The sequence below is a fragment of the Canis lupus genome, chromosome 19 (assembly GCF_003254725.2).
Source record: "Canis lupus dingo isolate Sandy chromosome 19, ASM325472v2, whole genome shotgun sequence".
Lineage (NCBI taxonomy): Eukaryota > Metazoa > Chordata > Mammalia > Carnivora > Canidae > Canis > Canis lupus.
The window spans coordinates 23,464,598-23,490,792 of record NC_064261.1 but is presented as its reverse complement, the minus strand read 5'-3'; the positions used below and the strand labels follow the sequence as shown (position 1 = coordinate 23,490,792).

At 37.9% G+C, this 26,195-nt stretch overlaps 1 protein-coding gene across 6 annotated transcripts in view; it reads right to left on the bottom strand.

The window, feature by feature from the left end:
* The window catches only part of SAP130 (Sin3A associated protein 130), an 83,568-nt gene that overhangs the window by 42,115 nt on the left and 15,258 nt on the right, over nt 1-26,195 (bottom strand). For all 6 annotated transcript variants that reach the window (XM_025435949.3, XM_025435947.3, XM_025435948.3 and 3 more), the window contains 6 exons: nt 24,891-25,015; nt 13,236-13,383; nt 12,990-13,080; nt 12,688-12,792; nt 8,059-8,200; nt 4,983-5,104 (listed from right to left, as the gene is read on the bottom strand). In XM_025435949.3, the coding sequence (XP_025291734.1) occupies nt 4,983-5,104; nt 8,059-8,200; nt 12,688-12,792; nt 12,990-13,080; nt 13,236-13,383; nt 24,891-25,015 (733 nt within the window). The remainder of the gene's footprint in view (nt 1-4,982; nt 5,105-8,058; nt 8,201-12,687; nt 12,793-12,989; nt 13,081-13,235; nt 13,384-24,890; nt 25,016-26,195) is intronic.

The following is a 26,195-nucleotide window of genomic DNA, read 5'->3' as shown; positions in this document are numbered from 1 at the left end:
ACCCAGGTGCCCCATAAATCTTATTTTTTCCCTAAGCACTACATAAAGCTCTATATATTAGAGTTTTTTCCCCTCACTTCCTATCAGTTTGATATGATGTTGCTGCAGATTACTAGAAAGAGCATTAAAACAAGAAAAAATAAATCATCTATTAAATTCCAAATAGGAACAGGCAACTGTGCTAAATAAAACTTCTTTTTTTTTTTTCAATTTTTATTTATTTATGATAGTCACAGAGAGAGAGAGAGAGAGAGAGAGAGAGAGAGGCAGAGACATAGGCAGAGGGAGAAGCAGGCTCCATGCACCGGGAGCCCGATGTGGGATTCGATCCTAGGTCTCCAGGATCGCGCCCTGGGCCAAAGGCAGGCGCCAAACCGCTGCGCCACCCAGGGATCCCTAAATAAAACTTCTGAGATACATCCGTAACTCCCAGGTCAAGAACATTTACTCTAATTGATGGAACCACCATCACAGGTATTTCTGATATATGGCAACTATGAATTTGAACTTCCACATATCCACTGAAGAGAGAGAACAAACAAGTTTCCTTTTCACTACTGTATATATTAAAAACAAACTCAACAACAACAGAACTGAAAACAACAGTATTCCCAGGAATCAAAAAAGAATTTCTACTTATGGAAAGAATAATATAAATGATGTTTCTTCTCAGTCATCAAAACAATCCAGAAAAAGATATTTGTACCCCATATTCACTGAAACATTATTGACAATAGCCAGGATATCAAAACAACCCAAAGGGTCCACTGAGGGATAAATGGGTAGAGAGAATGGAATCTCTATCTACACACACACACACATACACACACACATAATTTAGCCTCAGAAAATTAAATCTTGCCACCCGTGACAACATGGATGAATCCTCAGGGCATTATGCTAAGTGAAATAAGCCAGACAAAGACAGAAAATCCCCAGTATGATCTCACTTATACATGGAATTTAAAAACAAATATAAACAAACCAAGTTCATAGATACAAAGAACAGACTGGTAGTTGCCAAAGGCAGGAAATGGGGGAGGGGGGTGGGAGACACAGGGAAGGGCATCAAAGATACAAACTGCCAGTTATAAAAGAAGTAAGACATGGGGATGTAATGTACAGCATGGTGACCATGGTTAACAATACTATATTGTACATCTGAAAGTTGCTAAGAGGATATTTCTTTAAGTTCTCATCACAAGAAAAAACAATTTGTAATTCTGTTGTCAATGGATGTTAACTAGACTTATGGTGATTTGATGACATACACAAATACCGTATCATTATGTTGTACCTCTGAAGCTAATATGTTTTTTTTTTTTAATTTTTATTTATTTATGATAGTCACAGAGAGAGAGAGAGGGGCGCAGAGACACAGGCAGAGGGAGAAGCAGGCTCCATGCACCGGGAGCCCGACGTGGGATTCGATCCCAGGTCTCCAGGATCGCGCCCTGGGCCAAAGGCAGGCACTAAACCGCTGTGCCACCCGGGGATCCCTGAAGCTAATATGTCAATGATACCTCAATTAAAAAAAAGGGGGAAACTATGTAATTTAAATTTTATAAACCATATAGCAGTTAAGAAAAGGTAAATTGTTATCACCAATGAGAAAATTACAATGAAATGTTAGCACATTTAAATTCATAAGACTGGGCAGCCCAGGTGGCTCAGCGGTTTAGCGCCTCCTTCAGTCCAGGGTGTGATCCTGAAGACCCAGGATCGAGTCCCATGTTGGGCTCCCTGCATGGAGCCTGCTTCTCCCTCTGCCTGTGTCTCTGCCTCTCTCTCTCTCTGTGTTTCTATGAATAAATAAATAAAATCTTCTAAAAAAAAATAAGTTCATAATGACTGCTACATTGCAATTCTTCCCTTGTTGTAAAGAAAGAAAGAAAAAGAAAAAAAAGAACTAACCCCCCCAAATTATTAGTTTCTTCTTAAGAAGTGAGTAAACCTTTGTTTCTCAGTAACAGTTGTGGGCACTTGCCTGAACATGCAGTCTAGTCACCACTCCAAGCCTTTCAAGATCCAATCTCATTCCATGTTCTGCATTCTTACTCACACTACACTCCTGCCAAAACCAAACTGCTCTGTTCCAAGCACATATTCTATGCTAATACTTTATTCACACACAGGAGAGTGCTCTCCCCAAATCCTACCCCATAGCTCTGTCTTGTGCATTGAGAGGTTTTCCAAATTTCACTTCCTTTAGGAAATCACTTCTGACCTCCAACCCTACCCTCTCAAGTGGAAATAACCTCTCTTAACTCAAAAGCAGGCTGGCTTTGCTTAAGCCTCTTTTACTGGAACTTGGCACTTCCTAGTAAGAGCTTGTCATGTCCTCTCTCCCTATGAGGCTCTAAGCTTATTCTAAGTGATCTGGTTAGAAGCCAACCTTACAAATAGAGCCTAACACAGAACTTTACATAGAACAACAGGGTTTCAATAAATATCTGAAATTACTAAATGCATGAATGAGGGTACCTGTGTGGCTCAGTTGGTTAAACATCTGCCTTAGGATCAGGTCCCTGCTGCTTAGGGGGAGTCTGCTTCTCCCTCTGCCCCTCCCCCTGCTCATATTCTCTAATAAATAAAATCTTAGAAAAAAAAATAAATGCATGAATGAAAAAATGAATGGAGTGGAAAACATCTCTGAAACAAGTGAAATTTCAGGAACAATTTGAGAGGATCAGTTACTTGCAAACTATACAGCTTATGCATATATATTCATACTTACATGTTTATATCTATATCTAATAACCAACAAGATTCGATCTTTATAAGTAACCAGAATCCATGAACAAATTGGTTTAATTTATCATAAACTATGTATTACAGTAATCTCATATTTGGCCTATTATATATATACAAATTTTCCTGTCCTCTCTGATTTGAAAACATCTGCTTTAAAATCATTCAAAAGGAGCTACTTGAAAACAGAAGATTGTAAGCTGGTTAAAAAAAATCACTTCTTTAGTTGCATCCATGCATGCAAAGATCCACATGTCTGAGAAGTAACACATTTCCCATCATCTGCACCAACAATGATGGTATTGGTATTGGAAGAAATAAACTGCTGTTGACTGGATTATTCATTTTTCTGTGTTCCTATCTATCAGGACTACTGTAGTGGTGAAAGAAGTCACTTGGAAAAAATAATAATGTAGTGAAACAGATGGTTGGCAGGATCCCCAATACTTCTGACGGTGCTCTTACAATGGATTTTTACAAATAAATGTTTATATAAAATGATAGTGTCTGCATAGACTGTTCAGCTGAAGAGAGACTCTGCAGGTATTTTTCAGCTGAATAGTATTCAGAGAAATACATATTGGTCATGAGTTACCTTCCCCAGAAAGGCAACATGACTGCATTGTTATAGAAGTATCAACTGCCTGAGGAAGATTAATGAACCTGAAGAAGTGCTGTTACTGACAGCTGAGAATTTTCAACAATTAGTGTAACACACATACACACACATACATGAAATTTACTTAATTGTTAACATGGTTCAACCATACTTTTTGCATCCTACTTTTGGCAATAATTAATTAAACATGGTTTTATCTTTATAGGACTGTTAATAAAGAACAGTTATATGTTTCCTTTAAAAAGATGTTATTAATCTGATGTACAGAAAATATGATAGAAAACTCAGAATAATTCATCAGCTATTTCCCCACATTACAATAAACCTTGGGAGGGGCGCCTAGATAGTGTTCAATTGGTTAAATGTCTGACTCTTGGTTTTGGCTCAGGTGGTAATCTCAGAGTTGTGAGATCAAATCCTGTGTCTGGCTCCATGTTCAGCATGGAGTCTGCTTGAGACTCTGCCTCTCCCCCTGCCCCCACCCTCACTCTCTCTCTCTCTCAAATAAATAAATCTTAAAAAAATTAATAAATAAGCCTTGGGGAAAGTTCTGTGGAAAAAAAACAAAAACAAAAAACCCAATGCAGATATTGAGGAATCTGTCTGCAAAGCTATTTAAATACCTTAATATTTGGAAGTTTTAGACCAGCGTTGTCCAATGGAAACATAAATCATATGTGCAATTATAAATTTTCCAATAGCCATATTAATAAAGTAAAAAGCAGGACAAATTAATTTTAATGATATTCTTTAACTCAATATATTTCAAATATTACAATTTCAAAATATAATCGTTATAAAAATAATTAGTAAGCTACTTTACATCCTCTTTTCCATACTGTTATTATAAAAATTCAGGATATGTTTTACTAATAAAACACATTTCAAATCAGATACTGAGTTCAATTTTTATTAGAAATATTTTATTTGTATTTTGATTCAATACAATCTACAATTTTGAAACAGTTTCATAATCACTAAGTTGTTCCAAACATATTAAAAAATTCTCTAATTTGAATTAAGTTAAACAAAACAAAACCAATCAGTTTTTCATTTGTGCCAGGTCCCCCTTTAAGTACTCAATGGCTTGATGGAGCCCTGGCTGCAGTGATGGATCACACAGAAGGGCAATGCCCACAATCTGGGCAATCTGCCTCTCTTATGCCTAAAGTGAGTTGAGAGTCTCATAGGAAAAGAAAACACAAACTGTGAAGAGTAAGCGCTGTTTTTTCTGGATTGGCAAAAAGAACACTATAACTCGGGATGCTAAGTGTTGAGCAGAACTGGACTAATATTAAAAACACAACATATCACAAAACAGAAGCCCCATTAAAGTACAGGTTTTATCATTTTAACTGTACTGCCACTTCAAAGTATAACAAATTGGTAAATCATCATCCTCAGGGTGGGATAAAAACCATACAAATATACTAATAAGTGGATAGATCATAGAGATGTGATCTAAAACCTTAAAGCTTCAGATTTTAACCTTATCTGAATCTGAAGATAGAAGGTAGTTAAATCCATACTACAAATACCCACTCATCAATTTTGATCTCTTTGCTTGCAAAAATTGGAATTTTAAAAGTCCTCCTAATAGCAGGGCTCATACCTGGATATTGTCGGATGGTGGACACAGAGCTGGTGATTGGGGTGTACGTGTGCGCAGCCAGTGGGTATGCAGAAGGTGGGTATGTTGGCAAAAAGTACTGGAACTGAACAGGAACAGATGGTCTATAGATGGAAGACAGATAATATGAAGCAAAACAGGTCTATTTTCTTCTTCATTTTCAAATGATCCTATCCTCCAGATCCTCTTCACAACCTTATATGTCATGCCAACATTTCCTCAATTGTGTCCCAAAATAAACTGTTAGATCAAAGGACACACTTGAAGAGAGAGTAGTTTTTTTAAATGGGTATTTTAAATAACTACATCAATAAACATAAAAACACACACAGTAACAATGACCAAAGCTGACTCAAGAAAACTTAGTAATCAAAGGTTTTCTCTGCTAAATTCCACTTGAAAGACTCTAAGTTTACACTGTTTTTATTGGCAAATCTTATCAAACACGTGTAAAACAGATTAACATAAACTTATACAAACTGATTCAGAAACCAGAAAGAGAAGAAACAAGATCTAATTTAACCAACACCGAAACTGGATAGGGAGAATAGGAGAAAAAATTATAAACAAATCTCATTCTCTACATCAATGTAAAAATTTCTAAATAAAATGGAATTAAGTACTGTATAAAACAAAATACATCATGATCAGATACAGTTTACCACAGGAAGAATGATTCAATATGAAAATTTCTATGAATGTTTTAGATCCTATTAAAATATTAAAAGAATCCTTTGAAATATCACAAAAGATATACAAAATTATTTAATAGAAATTAACATAATACTATATGTTAACTATACTAGAATTAAAGAAAAACTACTTCCCCCTTCCAATTTTTGATAGCATTCAATACTTATTCATATTATAAATACCTGAAAAATAGGAATGGGAAAAAACTCCATTCCTCAATTTGAAAACAGCCAACTACTAAAATCTATACTGAAATTTCCCAAGAATTCCCATTCCCAAGAATTCCCATTCAGGAATAAGATAAGAATGTTCACTATCTCTGGTCTATTCAACATCACATTGGAAGATCAGGAACAAGAAAAACACAAGTATGCAAAATGGAAATGAAAAAAATCACTCATCCATCAAAAAAACTGTCCTTTTTTTGTAGACAAACACCTACATAGGAAATCCAAGAGAATCTATAAACTTTTAGGCCTGTTAGGTGTGTTGAGCAAGGAGAGTGGACACAAAGACCAGTATATTAAAACCTATAAGGATTCCTACACACGATAATACTCAAACAAGAACATTTAAACATGGGGCGCCTGAGTGGCTCAGTTGGTTAAGCTTCTGCCTTCAGCTTAGGTCATGATCTCATTCTCTGTGAATGAGCTCTATGTTGGGCCCCCTGCTCAGTGGGGAGTCTGCTTCTACGTCTCCCTATACCCTTCCCCCTGTTTATGCTCTCTCTCTCAAATAAATAAAATGTTAAAAAAAAAAAAAAGAACATTTAAAAACGATCCAATTCTGAACTTCATATGCACTATACCGGGTTCTCACTAAGGGAGAAGAGATACAAATATGGAATGGGGAAGGTAATGGGGTTATACTAGAAGTATCAGCATGTCCTAAAAAGTTTTTTTTTTTTTTTAAAGATCTATTTATTCTAGAAAAAGTGAAAGAGTGAGTGTGCAAGCAGGGGAGGGGTAAAGGGAGAGGAAGAGAATCTCAAGTAGGCTCCCCACTCAAGCATGGAGATTGAGGAGGGGCTTGATCCCATGCCCCCGGGATCATGACCTGAGCCAAAACCAAGAGTCAGACACTTCACTGAGTGAGCCACCCAGGCACCCCTTAAGAGTTTTTATTACATCGCATACTTCCTATCTCTGCCTGCTAAAAGAGCCTGGAAAAAATGACAATCAGGTAGCAATGAACAGAGCTAAAGCCTAGATCCTGGTTTCTAACTGATAAAAAGGAACCAGGGTTCCCTGGAGAAATGGTAGATTACAGGCTCAGACAATGTGCAGGAGGAGCTTGGAGTATGCTTGCAGTGGGAAGTAAGGTAGGGCTACAATATTTGGGTCACGGAAAACCCACAGGAAATGGTCTGAAGAAGCTCCCAGAGATGATCTGAGCATCAAAATAGATGACAATAATGGATTATAATAATAAACTAAATCCATGAGCCCACACTCATTTAAAATTAAAATACATGGGGATAGATAAAATTTATTTACATAATTTATTACACTTATACCAACTGATGAGTGTGGAAGAAATGATAGAAAAAAAAGTCACTGTTTTGCAACCATCATACTGCAACCATCAACTTGATTCAGTGAAGAATCCTCAATAGATGCTAACACCACTGAGTGACAGGTTATTGAGGAATAGGGTATTTATAGTCTCAAACTATTTCCACACATTAGTGGTTTACAAAGGAGAAAAATATATCTTTATAGCAAAAATCTGGCAAATATCACTTTCACTAGGTAATTAGTGCTGACTTGGCTAACAATGGGACATAGGGGTGGCATGAGCTCTCTGATATAATAACAGTGAGAAGAATGTATCACTTAAGTGGTATTTGCTTCAAAAATGTACAACCTGAATCTAACTATGTACAACCTGAATCTAACTATGAGGAAACAATCGAACAAGCTTGAACTGAAGAATATTCTACAAAAACAACTGGCCTATCTATACTCTTAAAAAAATGTCACTATATGAAAGGGAATGGAAGGCTAAAGAATCATTTTAGAAACTGCGCTGTGGTTAACGAGAAGGCCTTTGTTCTCTGGGGATGAAAATGAAGGTCATGTCACTGCAACCCATACTCTCAAATCAGCTCAAAATCAATCAAACACAGAAATACACCAAACAAAGAAGCAGATACCAGCAGAACATCCATCAAAAGAAGAATGGCTAAATAAATAAACATAGCATATTTTCATAAAACAAAACAAAAAAAATACAATTATTTTCAGGAGGAAATCTGAAAAGAAGTATATGTATACTATATTTATGGGACATTTTGTGTTACTGAAAAATCAAAACAATTAATGACATAATGAGGTAGTGTAACTGGCACATTCCCTCCTACCTATTGTCACTTCGGGTTTCCATGGCCACAGGATTTGGAGAGGCCCGATGACCTGAAATGGGAATCAGGCTACTCCTCTCCGCAGGGTAATCAGGCTGGATCCGAGGAGAAGTATGTGTGATCTGCTGGGGCACCACCTTAGCTACAAATGCAAAATCCAATCACATTACCTCTCATAAGCTTTTATTGGCATGCCAAAACATTTTTTGGCCAGCAACAATCTTAAGAATGCAAACAGTAATAAAAAGCCTGGATCTTTAGTTTTAATCAAAATAAAAAAGGAAAGATAAGTACACATAAGGTTCAACTGAATTATTTCAATCCAATAATCCACTGATACATTCATACTGTTATTTGTAAAAGCAGGGTTCAACATCAATTCTTTAACAAAAATACCAGAAATCAGGCTCTTTTTCCCTGATGTGGCTTTCTGGAGACCTTTTTTAAAAAGGAGAAACATTTTTAATTAAAAAAAAAAAATTCAACAAAATTTTGAATACTAACATGGCAAAGACCTTATTAGTGTTTACTCCAGGGACCATAGCTAATTAGTAATGAGTCATTTTAATTTCCAAGTCTCGGTTTCCTCATCTGTGGGAAGGCCTTCTTCAGATAATCTTTTTATTTTTAAAATCCTTTCAATGTCTTGTGATTTTCCATAATACTTTATAGTAGACTCAAAATGACTATAAGAGTTTTCAAATCTAACCCGAGACTCAACTTTGCTTTCCTCTAGCATTTGCAATCAAGTTTTGTTTAGAAGGTACAGCTGAACTGGGACATACTTTACTGGTCTCACAGACCTAATTAACTCTGTGGGAGAATTTGGAAAGAAAAGCCGTGATCTACATTAGATATATAGAGGGACAGCTACCATCTGTGTAAGACCCAAGTTACGCAATAACAGGTCCTTAAACACTGGAGCTAGGATGATGCCATCACATTACCCAAACTGCAGTGCACTGAACACCAAAGGTAAAGCCCACAATGATTCCCAGCTATTTCCTGAGGGAGGCAGCTAGAGAAGTTTCTGCAGATGATAGCTGGGATGCCCAATTCGACCACTGATGATGACTTCTATTGGCTAAGGCAGAAGAAGCTGTCCTGACACATTTTCCATCAGTAGTAAGCAGAGGAGGAGTTGAGTGGGAAGCAATGAAGCCTTGTTTCTCCACTGTGCTCATAAAAGGTGGGAGAAAAGAACGTTCCCAATAGGAATGCAGCTGTCATTTGGGAGAGTGGCTAACTACTGGTCGGTAAACCACACACATGAATTTATATCTGTATCTTTTTTTCTAATTAAAAAAAGTCACACATTACCAATTATTTTTAAAAAAAGACCTAAGTTGAACATAATGCCACCTCCAAAGATGATCCCTGTTTTCTGAATGCTATGATCATCTGATTCTGCTTTTCAGAATTCTGATACCACTATCATATGTAGTATGGAGAGTATGGAGAAAACAAAGATGGTATTGGAAATGAACCTTTATTACAGGCAAAACCAAAAAAAAATAAAAAGAAAATAAAGGCAAAACCTCTATGCTCATGGTTAATCAGTCTTTTTTCCCCCTGACTCAACACATTCCTATTAGTAAAAATGGCTGAATTCAACATTTAATCTCACCTGGAGAAAGCAAGTGTTACTTGGAAAAAGCTGCTTAGGTGATTTTAATATATCCCCTAAACTGTCCCTTGAAAATCAATGCTCTACAGTTAGTATCAGGTTTTCTTTCTCAACTGAGGTACCTTTGTACAGGGATGCTATAGTGATGTAAAAAGAAGTATTTGATTTAGTATAAAAGAAGAAAAGAAAACCAGAGCTTAGCCTGATGGAACTTAGACAAAATTTATCCCATTAAGTGGCGGAGGTTAAATCTACTTGGACACTTCTGTCAAGTGATTTTCATATTTAGAATTTAGCAAATGGTTAAAACTCAAAAATAAAAATAAAAAAAAAACAACAACAAAAACAAACAAACAAACCCCTCATAAATAGAATAGCTGGGAGTTATATAATACAATACCGTAACTTAAGACAGGTAAAAAGTTGATAGTTGTAGCCCAATGAATACACATACTCCTGTCTCTTGGTACTCGGGAGTTTACTTCCACAGTGCGATTGCTCAACAAGATACAGTGACATTAATAAGAACTAATCTCTAAGTATTTACAGAGAGGATTCAAGAGGAGACCAGAGAGCCCTCCTATAGGGTACACCGCTTTCTCTTTACTGGTCTAATTTTCCTCATAGCTATAGATACGCCAGTGAGGCTGTTGACTATAAAAATGGCAAGAACAAGCCTGGCTCTGTCATTATAATGCTCAGGATAACTGATGACACTGTTAGACACAGCCAGAAAATGGTGTGAAGTGACAGTATGGAACAAGCAACAATCTTTTTCAACAAAAATACATCAGTGCTAAAATCACACACACACTCCCACCCTCTACCCCACTCTTCTTTTCACAGGAGGGAATTAGCCCTCAGGGGGGTATGAAAGAAGAATGCTCTTTTCGATGCCAAGGTGCAGTGAGTGGTTACATGAGAAAGAGCCAACAGCAGTGTTTTCACTGCTAAAACCCTACTATGGGGGCAGCCCTGGTGGCTTAGCGGTTTGGTGCCGCCTTCGGCCCGGGGCGTGATCCTGGGGATCCAGGATCGAGTCCCGCGTTGGGCTCAGTGCATGGAGCCTGCTTCTCCCTCTGCCTGTGTCTCTGCCTCTCTCTCTCTCTCTCTCTCTCTGTGTCTCTCATGAATAAATAAATAAAATCTTAAAAAAATAATAATAAAAAAATAAAACCCTATTATGGGGCTAGTTCCAATTTAAGGACAGATGTGGCTGAGTTATCTAAGAGGAGGAAGGGCTTCCTGGGTCCTGCCATCATTATGGAAGTGTCCTCCAAGTTTGTGCAGAGGGATGTGAAGCTGTCTTACATGGGAAAGAGGGAGGGAGGGAAAGAAGGAAGGGAAGGAAGGAAGGGAAGGAAGGAAGGGAAGGAAGGGAAGGAAGGGAAGGAAGGGAAGGAAGGGAAGGAAGGAAGGGAAGGAAGGGAAGGAAGGAAGGGAAGGAAGGGAAGGAAGGGAAGGAAGGAAGGGAAGGAAGGGAAGGAAGGGAAGGAAGGAAGGGAAGGAAGGGAAGGAAGGGAAGGAAGGGAAGGAAGGGAAGGAAGGAAGGAAGGAAGGGAAGGAAGGGAAGGAAGGAAGGAAGGAAGGAAGGAAGGAATGAATTACCTACCTGCAGGTAAGGTAGATTTCTGACAGTTAAGTATGTCAGTGTATCATTTTACAAAATGCACTCTTCTAAAATGGTATGAAAAATATGGCATGGGCGCTTGGGTGGCTCAGTCAGTTAAGTGTCTGCCTTTGGCTCAGGTCATGATCCCAGGCCACTGGGATGGAGTCCTGGGTCAGGCTCCTTACTCAGTGGAGAACCTGTTTCTCCTTTGCCCTCTGCCTGCTGTTCCCCTGGATTGTTCTCTCTCCCAAATAAAATCTTAAAAAAAAAAAAAAAATATATATATATATATATATATCAGCTTTCCTACGTCTCTGGGAGTAACCAGTAAGATGACATGCTAAAATACAACCAAGGTAAAGCTAGCACCAGAGACTAAACCTGGGGCTTGTGAATTAAAGAGAACAATGCTCTGCCTCAGAGGCCAGACTCTGCTTTGGAAGATGTGACTGAGATATCAGCCCCTAGGCGAGGGGTTGGCAACCTGTGGGCAAATTCTGCCTGATGCCTGTTCTTGTATGGCCCATGAACTATTATGTGGGTTCATACTATGAAGTAGTTGGAGGGAAAAATCAAAAGAACACTTCATGACACATGAAAATGATATGAAATCCAAATGTCTATGTCCATAAAAAGTTCTACTGAAATACAGCCATGCTCATTTGTTTATATGTTATCCACAGTTCAGCAGTTGTGACACAGACCTATGAGGCCTACAAAGCCTAAAATATTTACTCTCTGACCCTCCAGAGAAAGGTTGTCAATCCCTGCTCTTAATGACTGATGTCTGGCTGCCAGAAACTTTTCAAAGATTTTTAAAAAATATTTATTTATTGATTGATTGATATTTAAAACATGTATTTAAAAGGAGAAAAAACAAAGCCTATAAGAAACTTTACGATATTCGTGAAATATCCTGAGGTCAGATGAGAGTCAGATGAGAACCTAATGAGAACCTAGGGTAATATCAGCCTGAGGGTTATCCCCTGTCCTGCTTTGCATCACTCCAGAGATTTTTCCTGAACAATCCATCAGTCTACAAGTTCTCTTCATTCCAGATCCTTGCTTCTTTCTTGCTTTATCTGTGGATCTCATCTAACTATGTCAGTGAAGTTAACTTACTTCTTTAAAAGACATATAGGAGAGATAAAATCTGATGAATGAGGAGTCAAAGTTGTGTTAAAATAATGTTAACTTTCAGCTCTCTTTTCCCGACTATGGTCAATGCCAAGTCTGTATGACAAATATACTAAAAATGAAATTCAGTGTTGCTTTGAAAATCAACAATTTAAAAAAAACACACCCCAATACTAGGCCTCTATATGAAGACCTCATCAGAAGGGTTGAAAAATCCCTTTTAAGTGCTTTGTGAAGGCTGAAGGACACTTACCAACTGGGATGTTTGAGGTGGTCACAGCAGTAGCATGGGATGAATGTGACGGCATTGTCATGGTAACAATTGTACTCGTGGGTGCTTGTGTGTGTGACACAGATCCTGAAATGGGAGAAAAAAAGTTTTTAACAATGGCCTCTACACACACTAAAGATTCTCAAAAACCTGAGAAAAGCTCTTGGGAAAAAGATAATTCTTCTAGCCTATTCTTTTTCTCTGACTGAAGCTGAGAAATGAAAAATTAGCTTACCACTCATGCCTCACACTTCCTAGCAGGAAGAGCAGGGTTGCTGACTTACCGGCCGTGGTTGCCGAAGGAATGGTGTTGGTTGCCAAAATAGGTGCTACTGTCGCTGCGGCTACTGGTGTGCCAGTACTGAAGATAGTTTTCTGTGGGGAAGACATTCCACAACAACACAGTTATCAGTAAGAACATTCTCACCTTGGTCCAATTTAAGAGCAATTACTGCCTTCAACACTGCAAGTTTTGCACAATTCCGGTTTTAACCCAGAGCCTCCACAGACGGTTTCACCTCTGGTTTTACCTGCGCCATGGTATGTAGCTGTTGTTTTGGCGTCCCTAACGCAGGGTGAGATGGCAGTGTGATTCTTGTTGTTACATCCCGTGACTGGGCAGGACGCTGAATACTAATTGCTGCAGATGGTGGATGCTGGATAGACAAAGTTGGCCGACTGAAAAAGACGGAAAAGACATGATTTTTCTCTTGCCTCTAGACACAATGCAGGCAGTCAAAGCCATTTACTATCTTGGACCATCGTCATACAGTTCTGTTTCTTAGGTCTGTAAGATCCATGAGTGAATCAATGAAGTAAATGGCTTGTCGGGTTTCTCTCCTAAAAAGTCTTGTAAACCTTATTTTCAAAGGTATCAATATGTGCCAAGAACCGAATCAATGAAACCTTAGTCATTTTCAGCACTCTCAGGGTAGTTAACCAACACTCTAGGACAATCCTGAGTAAAAATTATTATAGCCTATATGCTTCATTATGTAAACAAAGCTGGAGATACACACTAAGGTTTTCACATTATGAGGATTACAGACAATCCTGATTAAGAGCACCCTACCCCATGGCCCCCAAAGCACTAAGCTGCTCCCAATATCCTATTTTTTCTTCAAAAGTTAGTTATGATTATTTAATGATTAAAAGGGAATATCGATACAGAAAGCATGTCAAATTAACTGGCAGCAAGCTATTGAAATTACAACAGTGGCATGAAACGGTGACATTTTAACAAAGTTGGCACCTCAAGTCAGAGGGGGAAGAATGGACTATTTAATAAATGTTGGGAAGCCTATGTAAGTAACCCTTTGGAAAAAATAAAATTGGATCCATGCTTCATGCATTACCACACCAGGATAAATAAGAGGATCAATGATTTTATAGCAAACTAAAAAGTATATGAAGAAAAGACAAGAATTATTTTATAACTTCAGAGTGGAAGAGAGCTTTTTAATGACAAAAGCTTTCAAAGTTCAAAAGCTAGGAAAGATTAAAAAAACTTGACTCTGTGAACAAATAAGCAAACCTACATAGTAAAACACACTACAAGCACAGTCAAAATACTCATAAATGAAAGTGTAATCTTTATGTACTAGGAGCTCCTTGCAGTCAACGAGAAAAATAACAGCCCAATAAAAAAGCAAAGGATATGAGTAGCCAGTTCACTAAACGGAAAACACAAGTGGCCCCTTAACAAAGAAAAAATGCTCACTCCCACTCATAGGAAAAGAAATACAATTTCAAATACACTGAGGGTAGCCCGGGTGGCTCAGCGGTTTAGCACCAACTTTGGCCCTGGGCGTGATCCTGGAGACCCGGGATCGAGTCCCACACCGGGCTCCCTGCATGGAGCCTGCTTCTCCTTCTGCCTGTTTCTGCCTCTCTCTGTCTCTCATGAATAAATAAATAAATAAAATCTTAAAAAAAAATACACTGAGATGTCACTGTTCACCTATCAGATTGGCAAAAATCCAAAAAATGGATATCATACTGTTGTTCAAGCTGGAAGGAAACAGGCACTTCTAAGCATTCCAGAGGGAGAGCAAAGGAAGGCAACTAGTATGTATCAAAAGTGTAACTGCATATACTCTCTGACTTACTTTCGGGAATTTATCCTACCGGTGTTCTTATATACACAGATAATGACTAAAGTATAAGGTTATTTTCACTGCAATATTTACTTAAGATAGTAAAGTAATGGAAACACCTTCAAACCCATTCACATATATTGTACTGCTACTAAAAGAACAATGAAATGGGAAACTTTTTTTAAAAATTTAAATTCAATTAGCCAACATATAGCACATCATTAGTTTCAGATTCAGTTTTCAATAATTCATCAGCTGCACCCAGTGCTCATCCCATCACGTGCCCTCCTTAATACTCATTACCTGGTTACCCCATCCCCTGATTCACCTCCCCTTCAGCAACCCTCAGTTTGTTTCCCAGAGGTAAGAGTCTCTTATGGTTTGTGACCCTGATTTTTTTCTATTCAGTTTTCCCTCCTTACCCTTATGGTCCTCTGTACTATTTCTTATATTCTGCATATGAGTGAAACCACATAATTGTCTTTCTCGGACTTCTTTCAGCATAATTCCCTCCAGTTCCATCCATATCAATGTAAATGGTAATGTAAATGGTATTTCATCCCTTCTGATGGCTGAGCAGTTTTCCACTGTGTGTATGTGTGTGTGTAAAACTTCTTTATTCATTGATCTGTTGAAGAACATTCTGGACTCCTTCCACAGTTTGGCTACTGTGGACATTGCTGCTATGAACATTGGGGTGCAGGTGCCCTTTGTTTCACTGTATTTGTATCTTCAGGGTAAATACCCAGTAGTGCAATTGTTGGGTCATCAGGTAACTCTATGTTTAACTTTTTGAGGAACCTCCATACTGCTTTCAAGAGTGGCTGTACCAGATTGCATTCCCAACAGTGTAGGAATGTTCCTTTTCTCCACATTCTTGCCAACATGTTTCCTGTCTCTCTTTTCTTTTCTTTTTTTTTTTTTTTTTTAAAGATTTTATTTATTTATTCACGAGAGACCAGAGAGAGAGATAGAGGCAGAGACACGGACAGAAGTAGAAACAGGCTCCATGCAGGGAGTCTGACATGGGACTCGATCCTGGGTCTCCAGGATCATGCCTTGGGCTGAAGGTGGTGCTAAACCGCTGAGCCACCAGGGCCGCCCTGTTTCCTGTCTTTTTAATTTTAGCCATTCTAATTGTTGTAAAGAGGTATTTCATTGTGGTTTTGATTTCTACTTCCCTGATGACAAATGGGGAGCATTTTTTCATTTGTCTGTTGACCATTTGCATGTCTTCTTTGGAGAAATGTCTGTTCATATCTTCTGCCCATTTCTTGACTGGATTATGAGGCTTTTGGGTGTTGAGTTTGAGAAGTTCTTTATAGATCTTGAATACTAACCCTTTATCTGATATGTCATTTGCAAATATTTTCTCCTTTTCTGTAGGTTGCCTTTTAGTTTTGTTGACGGTTTCCTTTGCTGTGCAGCTTTTTATCGTAATTAAGTTCCAGTACTTCATTTTTGCCTTTGTTTCCCTTGCCTTTAGAGACGTGTCTTACAAGAAGTTGCTGTGGCCTAGGTCAAAAAGGTTGCTGCCTGTGTTCTCCTCTAGGATTTTGATGGATTCCTGTCTCACATTTAGGTCTCCCATCCCTTTTGAGTTTATATTTGTATATGGTTTAAGAGAATAGTCCAGTTTCATTCTTCTGCATTTGGCTATCCAATTTTCCCAGCACCATTTATTGAAGAGATGGTCTTTTTTCCATTGGATATTCTTTCCTACTTTGTAAAGTATTAGCTGACCATAGAGTTGAGGGTCCATTTCTGGGTTCTCAAAATGGGAAACTTTCTTTCTTTCTTTTTTTTTTTTTTTGAAACTTTCAATACATGCTGTTATATTTAAAGTAAAGAGAATTTATGAATTAATTGAGTAAAAAGGATAAAAGAAAGAACTGCATTTGAATCTGACTATATTTAATGAACACTGGAAGGACATCCAATTAGTTACTACCAGGTAATTTAGAAAGGCAAAAGGGAAGGAACCTGGACAATGGTGGATGGGGGACAGAGAAGAGAGTGACACCCCTTACTACACACCTTTTTATGCTTTTATGTTTTGGAACCATGCAAATACAAATTAAAAAGAAGAAACAGGTAAGCTGAGCTGTTGAGGGTAAAAACTTGACTGGAACAGCACATGTCCAAACTAAGCAATGGTTTCATTATAAGGATTCTCTCTCAAAACAGACATGGCTGGATTATCAGTGAATAAAGTGTTCAAATGGAATGAAGGATGGTTTTCTCTCTGAAGAAAAACTAAATGCCTTATCATTCGAATTCAAAGGAAAGCTGAAAAACTGGCTAGATAAAACTATGCAACTTGGTGGAACTCATTGAGAAAGCCTGCTACTAGAGACTGGATTTTTCTGTTTTCCAGAATGAGCCATTTTCAAAGGCCCATTCCCTATGTTCACCCAAAATGTAAAGGACCTTGAAAGATTTCCCCTATGTGACTCACATCATATTCTCAAGTCAGAAAAAAAAAAAAATCTAGAAACATAAAAACCTGGATGATCCTAAAAGGTCCTTTGGTCACTCATTTTAAGTCTACTATGCCTCTTCCACTAATCATTCTAAGAAGGTGGGAATGAGGAATGGATGTTCCCTGATAGTTTAAATGACCACTTTGAGATTTTGTTTAGGTTTCATTTTCTCTCTCCATATTATGGTAGAATCCAATTTTTATTATGAATAAATGCCCAAAGGTTATATCCAGAAACACAAAGAAAAATACAAGCTCTGTGGCTATTCCACAGTTAGCCTTATCAGTCACCACCTGAGAAGTAGCATACTGGTTAAGATTATTGGACTAGATTAGCTTGTAGATGGTAGGCTGCTTCTGACCAGAATCTCTACTATCACAACTGAGAGTTCAAGTACTTCCGTGGCTCCTAAAATTACTGAAGATGACCATTACACCAGTTGTCGTGGGAATCCAAATGCATGCTGCAGCGTCACACATTTGGTACAATCCCTGTGGGATCAGCCTGTGGCAAATGGAGACTCAGACCTTGCTCAAAGTAACAGGATTCTGACCACTACTGGTCCAGGCAATGAACAGTAATTAGGACTTTGTTTTGCAGTCTGGCTTCTTTTCTGTATGCCTTTCACATTCTCTTCAAAGGTGACTTTAGAATAACATGAGAAGGATGGGTATTTGCTGACACAGAGCAAATGCATAAACTTGTCACTGCAGTTATGAGGATGTCTCTGCAGCTTTACCAGGTAAAAATACATTTTGGAGACTAGAGTTTTAATAGTTGACAACCTAATACATGGACCACAGTGAGTGCTGTGTAAGACACCTGCACCCAGCACTTACAATAAAAACCATTCCAAGAAAAAAAAAAAAAAAAAAAAAAAAAAACCATTCCAAGAGATACATGTATATATGATTAAGATAATGACAAAATTTAGGACAGATGAACTTAAATATAAAAATAATTTTGAAGAGCCTCATAACAAAAAATAATGACAACATTCAAATCATCAGGAAAGGGTCTCCTCAATTCACCTTAAATATATTCCTATTGAAGACGTCTGGCTCATACAGAAAATACCTAAAAAAAGAATATATTAAGTATTTAAATACATTTTTAAAGTGCTTTTGACAGCACAGACTATAGTACATGGTAGTCTTTGACTTTCATTTACCCTTAATAGAAAAAAACCCCAAACGTTTCTATAATGTATATTACATTTTAATTCCTTTACATATATTAATATATAAGTACTCCTTATAATGACCTGTAAGGTAGATAATATTATTTCCATTTTCTCTTTTCCCCCAAAGATTTATTCATTTATTTGAGAGAGAGAGAAAGTATGTATGCAAAAGCACAGGAGGAGCAGAGAGGGAGAGAGATTAAGCAGATTCCTCGCTGAGCATGGAGCCCGATGCAGGGCTTGATCCCAGGATCCTGAGATCATGACTTGAGCCAAAACCAAGAGTTAGACACTGAACTGATTGAGCCACCCAGGCATTGCCATTTTCTAGGTAGGGAAATTGAGGCATTTACTCTTTGGCTTAGTACTCCACTTCTGCAAACAGACCTTGAAAGTATACCATCACAAACATGCAATAGCATATGCCAAAATGTCCATCAGTACATCTATAAGCTGGGGTACAACACAGCTAAAAGTATTGACTTGGAGTCATCTTCCGAATATATTAAGAGAAAAATGCAAGGTACAGAAAAGTACATATAAATGCAACAAAAGAATGGAAACAAAGAAAATGTATGTGTTTATCTGTGTGTGTGTGTACTTCATAAAAAGAAACTCTGAGAAACCAAATCAGGGAATAGTAAAATGGTGACTGACCAAAAGCAGATGGCAACTTGGGTGGGGACAGGGTCACTTGTTAGTCCATCTTTTTGTATAGCTTTGATTTTTGAACTAAATAACTTTTTTACATGTTTTTTAAAAAGTTTAATCTCGAAGTACTAAATTAAAAACAAATTTAGACAAATAATCCTATGTATTAAATTATAATGAACACACACTTAAAAGATAACCAAAAAACTAGGAACAGGTTATCTTAGAATGCAAAAGAATAAGAACGTGGGAAAAGGGTATCCGAGGGACAGAGAGGACAGTGATTCTCCTCACTGTTTACCTTTTCATATATTTATATTTCAAAAATATGTGAATGTAAATTAAGAGAAAATGTTACTATATATTCCACAGAGAAAACAATCACTTCAAGGGATCTTTGAATACATTCCTACTCCATTTAGTGGGATCTAGTTCGAAGACAAAAAAAACTGGGAAGGTGTCTTAAACTTCACTCAGTCTTATTGTTAGTTTAATCTACAGAAAATAAGAAGTTAAGACATGTGAACTTGGGACTCTGAATTGTTACTTTGAAACTTTTTTTTTTCTTTTAACATTACTGATCCAAACCTCAAGCAGTTATGTGTTAATGTCTTGAGGACACACAAGGTGAAAGAGAAAGGATGTACAAATAAAAAACTGTAGAAAGAATAAACCTATAATGTTAAATTTCAGTTGGAAATATCAGTATGAAGACATGACTTTGTTTACTATATTGATTACCTCTGTCCACAGAAAGAGTCCAAAGGCAATAATACCCCAAGAGCAATGTGTACCACTAGCTCCCAGATCTTGGGTTCTAATTACCATTCTCCACTAAAAAGAACCAAGAATCTTTGGAGAAATGGCTGATTTCAAAACTAGGAAAGCAGAAAAATAAAAAATGGCCTCATTTATCATGTACCAAAAAGAAGAAAGTACTCAAAAGTCCAAGAGGAGTTATCAAAATGACACTCAAGCCAGTTTGAAGGCGTTCTTACTAGCCAAATCTGAGGCAACTGGGAAAAAAAGGATTTTCATTAAAATACACCTGAATCGATAATGGCAATTCTGCCCTGCCCTAAAAAGATCAGAGATTAAGCAGGGTCCGTCAGATAGAAAGTGCTCCCAAGTTTATTGTCTTAAGTATACTCTTTCTCATACTGATGAGATTTTCTTTGATGGCCTCAATTTAGAAACTTCACCAACACGAAAATATGGGATTAATTTATAATGAGTGAACTTGTGACTATCCTCCAGGGTTGAGCTGGATCTCAAGAAGTCAAAGAAGTTTTACTTCTTTAGAGCAAGGACAAAAGTACTGCAGGCAAAGACCGCCGGTTTGGGATTTTCTCTTACTCTCACAAACAGTAGCAAAACAAAAAGGAATGCAGTCTCCATCTTTGGCTACACTAAGAGATATCTGAAACCTCAAACCACAGAAGATGTAGCAGAATTGCCAAGCACAGTGACATCCAAAGAGGGACATAGAAACCAATGCAGATAGTATCTCTGCAGCTATAATTTAAGGGGCAAAATCAAGTCAAGTATAATTTTCCAAAGTGAGGAACACACTGACACAGAAAACCAAAAGCTTTTGTTTGTAACATTAGGAACTGTCAGTGAAGCAGGACCTAGACACGGACTGGTTCCAATATCCAAGAATCAGTGATGTAGGGCTGAAGTAGGAACCACACATACAGATAAGCACCATGTGAAAAACAGATTGTGGTGAGGGGCACCTGGCTGGCTCAGTGGGTAGAGCACGTGACTCTTGATCTCAGGGTCATGAGTTTAAGCCTCACGTTAGGTGCAGAGTTTCCTTTAAAAAACAATAAAAAACAAACCCAAACAAAAAAAAATAATAAAAATCTAGCATGTGGTGAGACCCAGGAAAGTCGGAAATTGCCATCTAGGCAGTCTATCTTCACTGGAGGAGGAAAGTATAGTGGAAAAAAAAAAACCAAAAAAACACAAACACAGTATCCTAAGTCATTACGAAAATTTCCCCTAACTTGGTACACAGCCTAGCCTACAAGAACCAATTACAAATAGCTGATGCAGAGTAAGTTTAACTCCAATCAAAGATGAGTGCTCAGAAAGCAACCAGCACAAGATCTATTTTATGATGCTACAAGAAAAATGGTGGACAGAACAAGGGGAAGTTCACTAGAAACTCTTTCACTAAGCAGATGAAAATTGTACCATGAATGAGAAAAACTTAATGAGATAACTACTTCCATGAAATGAAAACACAAAGCAAAGATGTAAAAGCTTACAGGACATAATGACAAGACAACAGGAGACAAAATAAATAGGCACAGATCAAGAGAGAAACAAGAAAATATCCAGCTGGGTCAGGAATGAAGGCAAAACTAAAAGTAGAGCATGACAGACAATGCTGGAAATTCAGGAAGAAACAGAGAAGACTGTGAGAAAATTAAGCAGAATTAAAAAGGAAAAAGTTATTAAAGATTAGATAAGGAAGTCATGCAAAAAAAAGAGAAATCCAACAAGCACATTGTGTACCCCCTTACTAAAATAGAACAAAATGAACATATAAAGATACAATTCATAAATATAGTTTCATGCTGCAGATTAAAAAGGTACACCATGTTTCAGAACAAAATGATACATAATGGTCACTACAAAACACATGCCAGGTCACTGAAATTCAAAAATAAAGAATCTTAGGCAATCAGGCAAAAATATCAAGATCTTTTTAGGGGTTAAAAAAAAATTAGGCTGGCCTTAGACTTAGCCAGTTCTAGAAGGTAGAGGAAAAACAGTAATAAAGTACCTACAGAAAGAATAGAGAAACCAAAAGGATTATTAGCTAAACTACTGCTTAAGTATAATGATACCCATGCAAAATGATTTTAAACATGTGAAAACTCAAAATACTGGTCCTGTAAGTCCTTCTTGAAGATAAGTAACGGAAAATATATTTCATTCAATCAAGCAATGAACAACAAAAAATGATAAAAAAACTGGCAGAAAAAAAAAACTGGCAGAAAGGATTACTCTATTTAACACAAAGAGTAAGATCACTTAACTTTTGGGGGGAACTTTCCTTTGTCTATGCCTTGAACCAATTTAATTATCATTGGTTTATCTGGTCTTTGAGTCTGGTAGAATTCAATGAAACTGTCTGGGCCTGGTGCTTTTCAGGAGATAAGACTTTGAAATTTTCTTCCATTTCTCCAATGAAAATTGGTCTATTTAAACTTTTTGGCTCCAGAATTCAAAGGGAGCTAGATATTAGAAATTTATCATTGTTATAGATTTAAGTAGAAAAATCATCTGGTCATTAGGAATTTTGTCTGTTGAACTAATATATTTCTAACGCCCAGAGTAATGACTAGCACTACGTTAAAAATAGATTTGACAAAATTCAACATCCGTTTTTTATTAAAAACTGAATACACTGGAAAAGATACTTTGATCACATGGTTAAAAAAAAACTTGTTTCACTGTATATACATTCATAACTTTTGAGTTTTCTCATACCATCTAAATATATGGAGATAACAAAATTAAAACAAATACATCTTATGTTGGGCTGTTGTATCTCTTTGTACCTCAGGCAATATACAGTGTCCTCATCTCACTGAAAAGGAGACTAAAGATCAGGAAAGTTGAGAAATGTGCCTAACATCACACAACTAGTGAATGATAGAGCTAATATAGTTAAATATAAGTCCTAGGTACACTTCTGCAGTCAAAAATTACTTCCTTCAGAGTTCTCTTCCAGACCCTCTTCTTACTCTATTCATTCCCCCTCAGAGACTCAGATACCTCAAAACTTTAACTAGAGCCCACAGGCTGATGGACTTTCCAAACCCATTATCTCTGGCAACGGCATCTCTTCAACCACCTGCTGACCCTTGATGGATAAACTCAGTATCCCAAAAGTCAACATTCTTTCTAAAATTTGTTTTCTTCCCTTACTTCCTTTTTATTTACTTGGTCAAGGCAAAAAACAGGCAGGCATCTATACTCCCTCTTCCTTACCACTTGGTCCTGCCTCCAGCTGGCAATTCAAACTTATGGATGGTCTCTAGTCTGACGGCGTTAGGCTCCATGCCTACTACACCCCTTTTGTTCAGTGAATCACTTGTTATTTTGCCAAATGCACCACATAACCAAATGCCTGAAGCAAGAAAGACCTTCTGGCAAGACTCACATCCCACTGCACCTCCCAACTTTCGCAGCCTTACCACAGTATGGCTTGGGATCAGAAGGACAAACACCATTATGTCTTCATCCAATTTGGTCATTTCTAAGAAGTATCACAGATCACTCCTCATCAACCAGACTTTATCCCTGTATGGGTCTGTAGATCTCTTCCTTTTCAGACACCCAACCCTTCCAGTGCAGCCTCTGGACTTACATTTTACATTTAGCAAAATCCCCTACATCCTCAATTCTCTTCTCTAAATATATCCTTTACCTCCCTTTCCTAATGAATCTGGGTTCTCCTCTGAGAATACTCCTTCCCCCTCCAGCTCTCCCATCTGAGAGACATTTTTATCTCTCATAAACCTCTTCCCCATCTATACAGTCTTCCTAAAATTATCTCCTTCAGAACTCTTCCCTGGACTTCAAATTCATCTATTTACCAATCTCAGTGTCTCCACTAGGGCGCTCAGAAGTCAGTACAAGCTTCCAATGCCCAAAACCAGTCTCCTCCCACTGTTCCTCATCTCAAGTTACTGCAACTCCATCTTTCTAGCTACATAGGCCAACTAGCAGGGCCAGAATCCTGACTCTTCTTGTTCTTTCATTGCCCCTACATAATTCCTCTGAAATAAATCCTCAACCAACTTCAAAACTTTATTCTGAATCTAACCATGTCTTTCCATCTCCAGCAATGATCTCTTCTGGATTCCTGCATACCCTTTTAAACCATCTCTCCATTTCTAATTTTGCCTCTCCACAGCAGCCAGGCTGACCTAGCTAAAACTACAGATTATGACACAGCTACGCCCAAAACTCTACTTAAGCTTCCCATTGATTGCACCCCTGCAAAGTCTAAACCTACAGAGGGCTTCGTCAGCCCCTAAGTGATCTGAAGACCCTATTACCTCCTAAAATAATCTCTTGTTGCTCTCCATTCGCCCCTTGCTTCTTCTAATATATGGTAAACACACTCCTGTCTCAGGGCCTTTAAACGCTTATTGTTCCCACTGCTTAGAATGCTCTTATCCCACACAGCCACATGGCTCACTTCATTACATCTTTCACTTTTCTGCTCCAATCTATTGTTAACAACAGTCCTCCCAGATCACCTTACAGAAAACAGTAAGCCTATACTGCCAACCCTGTCACTCCAAATCTATCTAATTCTTCCCCAAAATAGTTTTCACCATCTAAAACTTTTTTTAGATTTATTTATTTATTTATTCATTCATGAGAGACACAGAAAGAGAGAAGCAGAGACATAGAGGGAGAAGCAGGCTCCTCACAGGAAGCCCGATGTGGGACTTGATCCCTGGACTCAGGATCACACCTTGAGCCAAAGGCAGATGCTCAACCACTGAGCCACCCAAGCATCCCAAAACTTTTATTTGTATGGCTCTAGCCCCTAAGAAAGGAAACTCTAAGAGGGCAGGAATTTCTGGTTGTTTACTGCTTTAACTCCAGCACCTAGAATACTACACATGGCTTATAAAAAGTACTCAATAAATATTTACTGAGCTAAATGAAAGGAAGGAAAGGAAAAGAATGGAAAAAGGGAAGAGGAGACCCTGATCTTCAAACCCCCAAATATACCTAAGTGCTGAATCAGTAGCATGTGCTGCGGTTGTAGTAATGACTGGAGACTGAGCTCTCGTGGCTGAGACAGTTGCTACCACAGCAGGTGGGATGGTATTAGAGGTGGTCACAGGTGGACGAGACTACCAAGAGAAGAGAAAAAAATACTTCATTTAAAACTAAAAGCAAAATAAAATACAGTAAGTCAAACACTTAAAGTATAATTTGAAACTTAAGCCTACAAACAACAATGTTTATGTCTGAATGAAAGTAAATTCTCAACATTCTGATTAAGGAATTCTCTTTTCATCCAACAAGCAGAATTACCATAAAATATCCTATTTTGGCTGGTTGCACTGTATAAATTCCTCCTTTCTAAAAAGGACTGGATGTAACATTTTGTCCTATTAATAGGAGTTGGGATCCAACCCTTCATTCTATGCCCACAGATTTGTTAGTTCTGATAGAGACACTTTAACACACAACCCAGCACTTTCCACATGGGACTATCAGTCGCTGGATGGAAATGCTGGCTCTCAGGCACTCTAAGTTAGCAAACACACAAAAAACAGCATTTGCCTGTGGAAGATTCAGGGTGCCCAGATGCTCTCTGGCTGTTTTCACATGGATATACTTCTCTTACCTTCCCCTATACTATATCTGTGTGTAAAATATTCACCAGACAAATGAGTTTCACCCTGGGCTTCATCTACTTGTCCACCATTGGTTCTTTTAATCATGTGAGCCCTCCTGAATAGTCCCTTTTTCACGCTGATACAGTTGAATTTGCAAATGCTGCCCATTCTGGATCTGCCTCTCACTTCCAGACTTTTTTACCTTCCGTGCCTACTGTTACAGTCTGTTGTCTCACAGGAGGATCATCATACTATCTTTAGTGAACTCCTTGTCCTGGTTCTTTCTCCCATCCTTTCTGTATACCATTTATACTCCAGGGGCTTAATGAATCTCCAAATGTGTTTTGTTAGCCAGCAAGGTCTCTTATTTTGTTTTAAATTGAAAACTCTAGGCTGGGCATGTACTACCCCATGTCCTACTCAGCAGCTTTCCTTATTGTCTTAGACCTAGCTGTTACCAGTCTGGCCCCCAAAGTATCTGAATTTTCATCTCCTATCTGTGATTCAGCTACATTAGTCTTTCAAGGATATTTCCCTAATTGTATGTTGCTGTGTTCAAAAAACTTGGTGGTTCTCTGCTGGGTACAAAATCAAATTCATACTCTGTATCTTAGAGCTCTGGATTTAGAGACATCACAATGTCACCTCATCATACACTACACCTCAGTAGTACTGAGGCCATAGATTT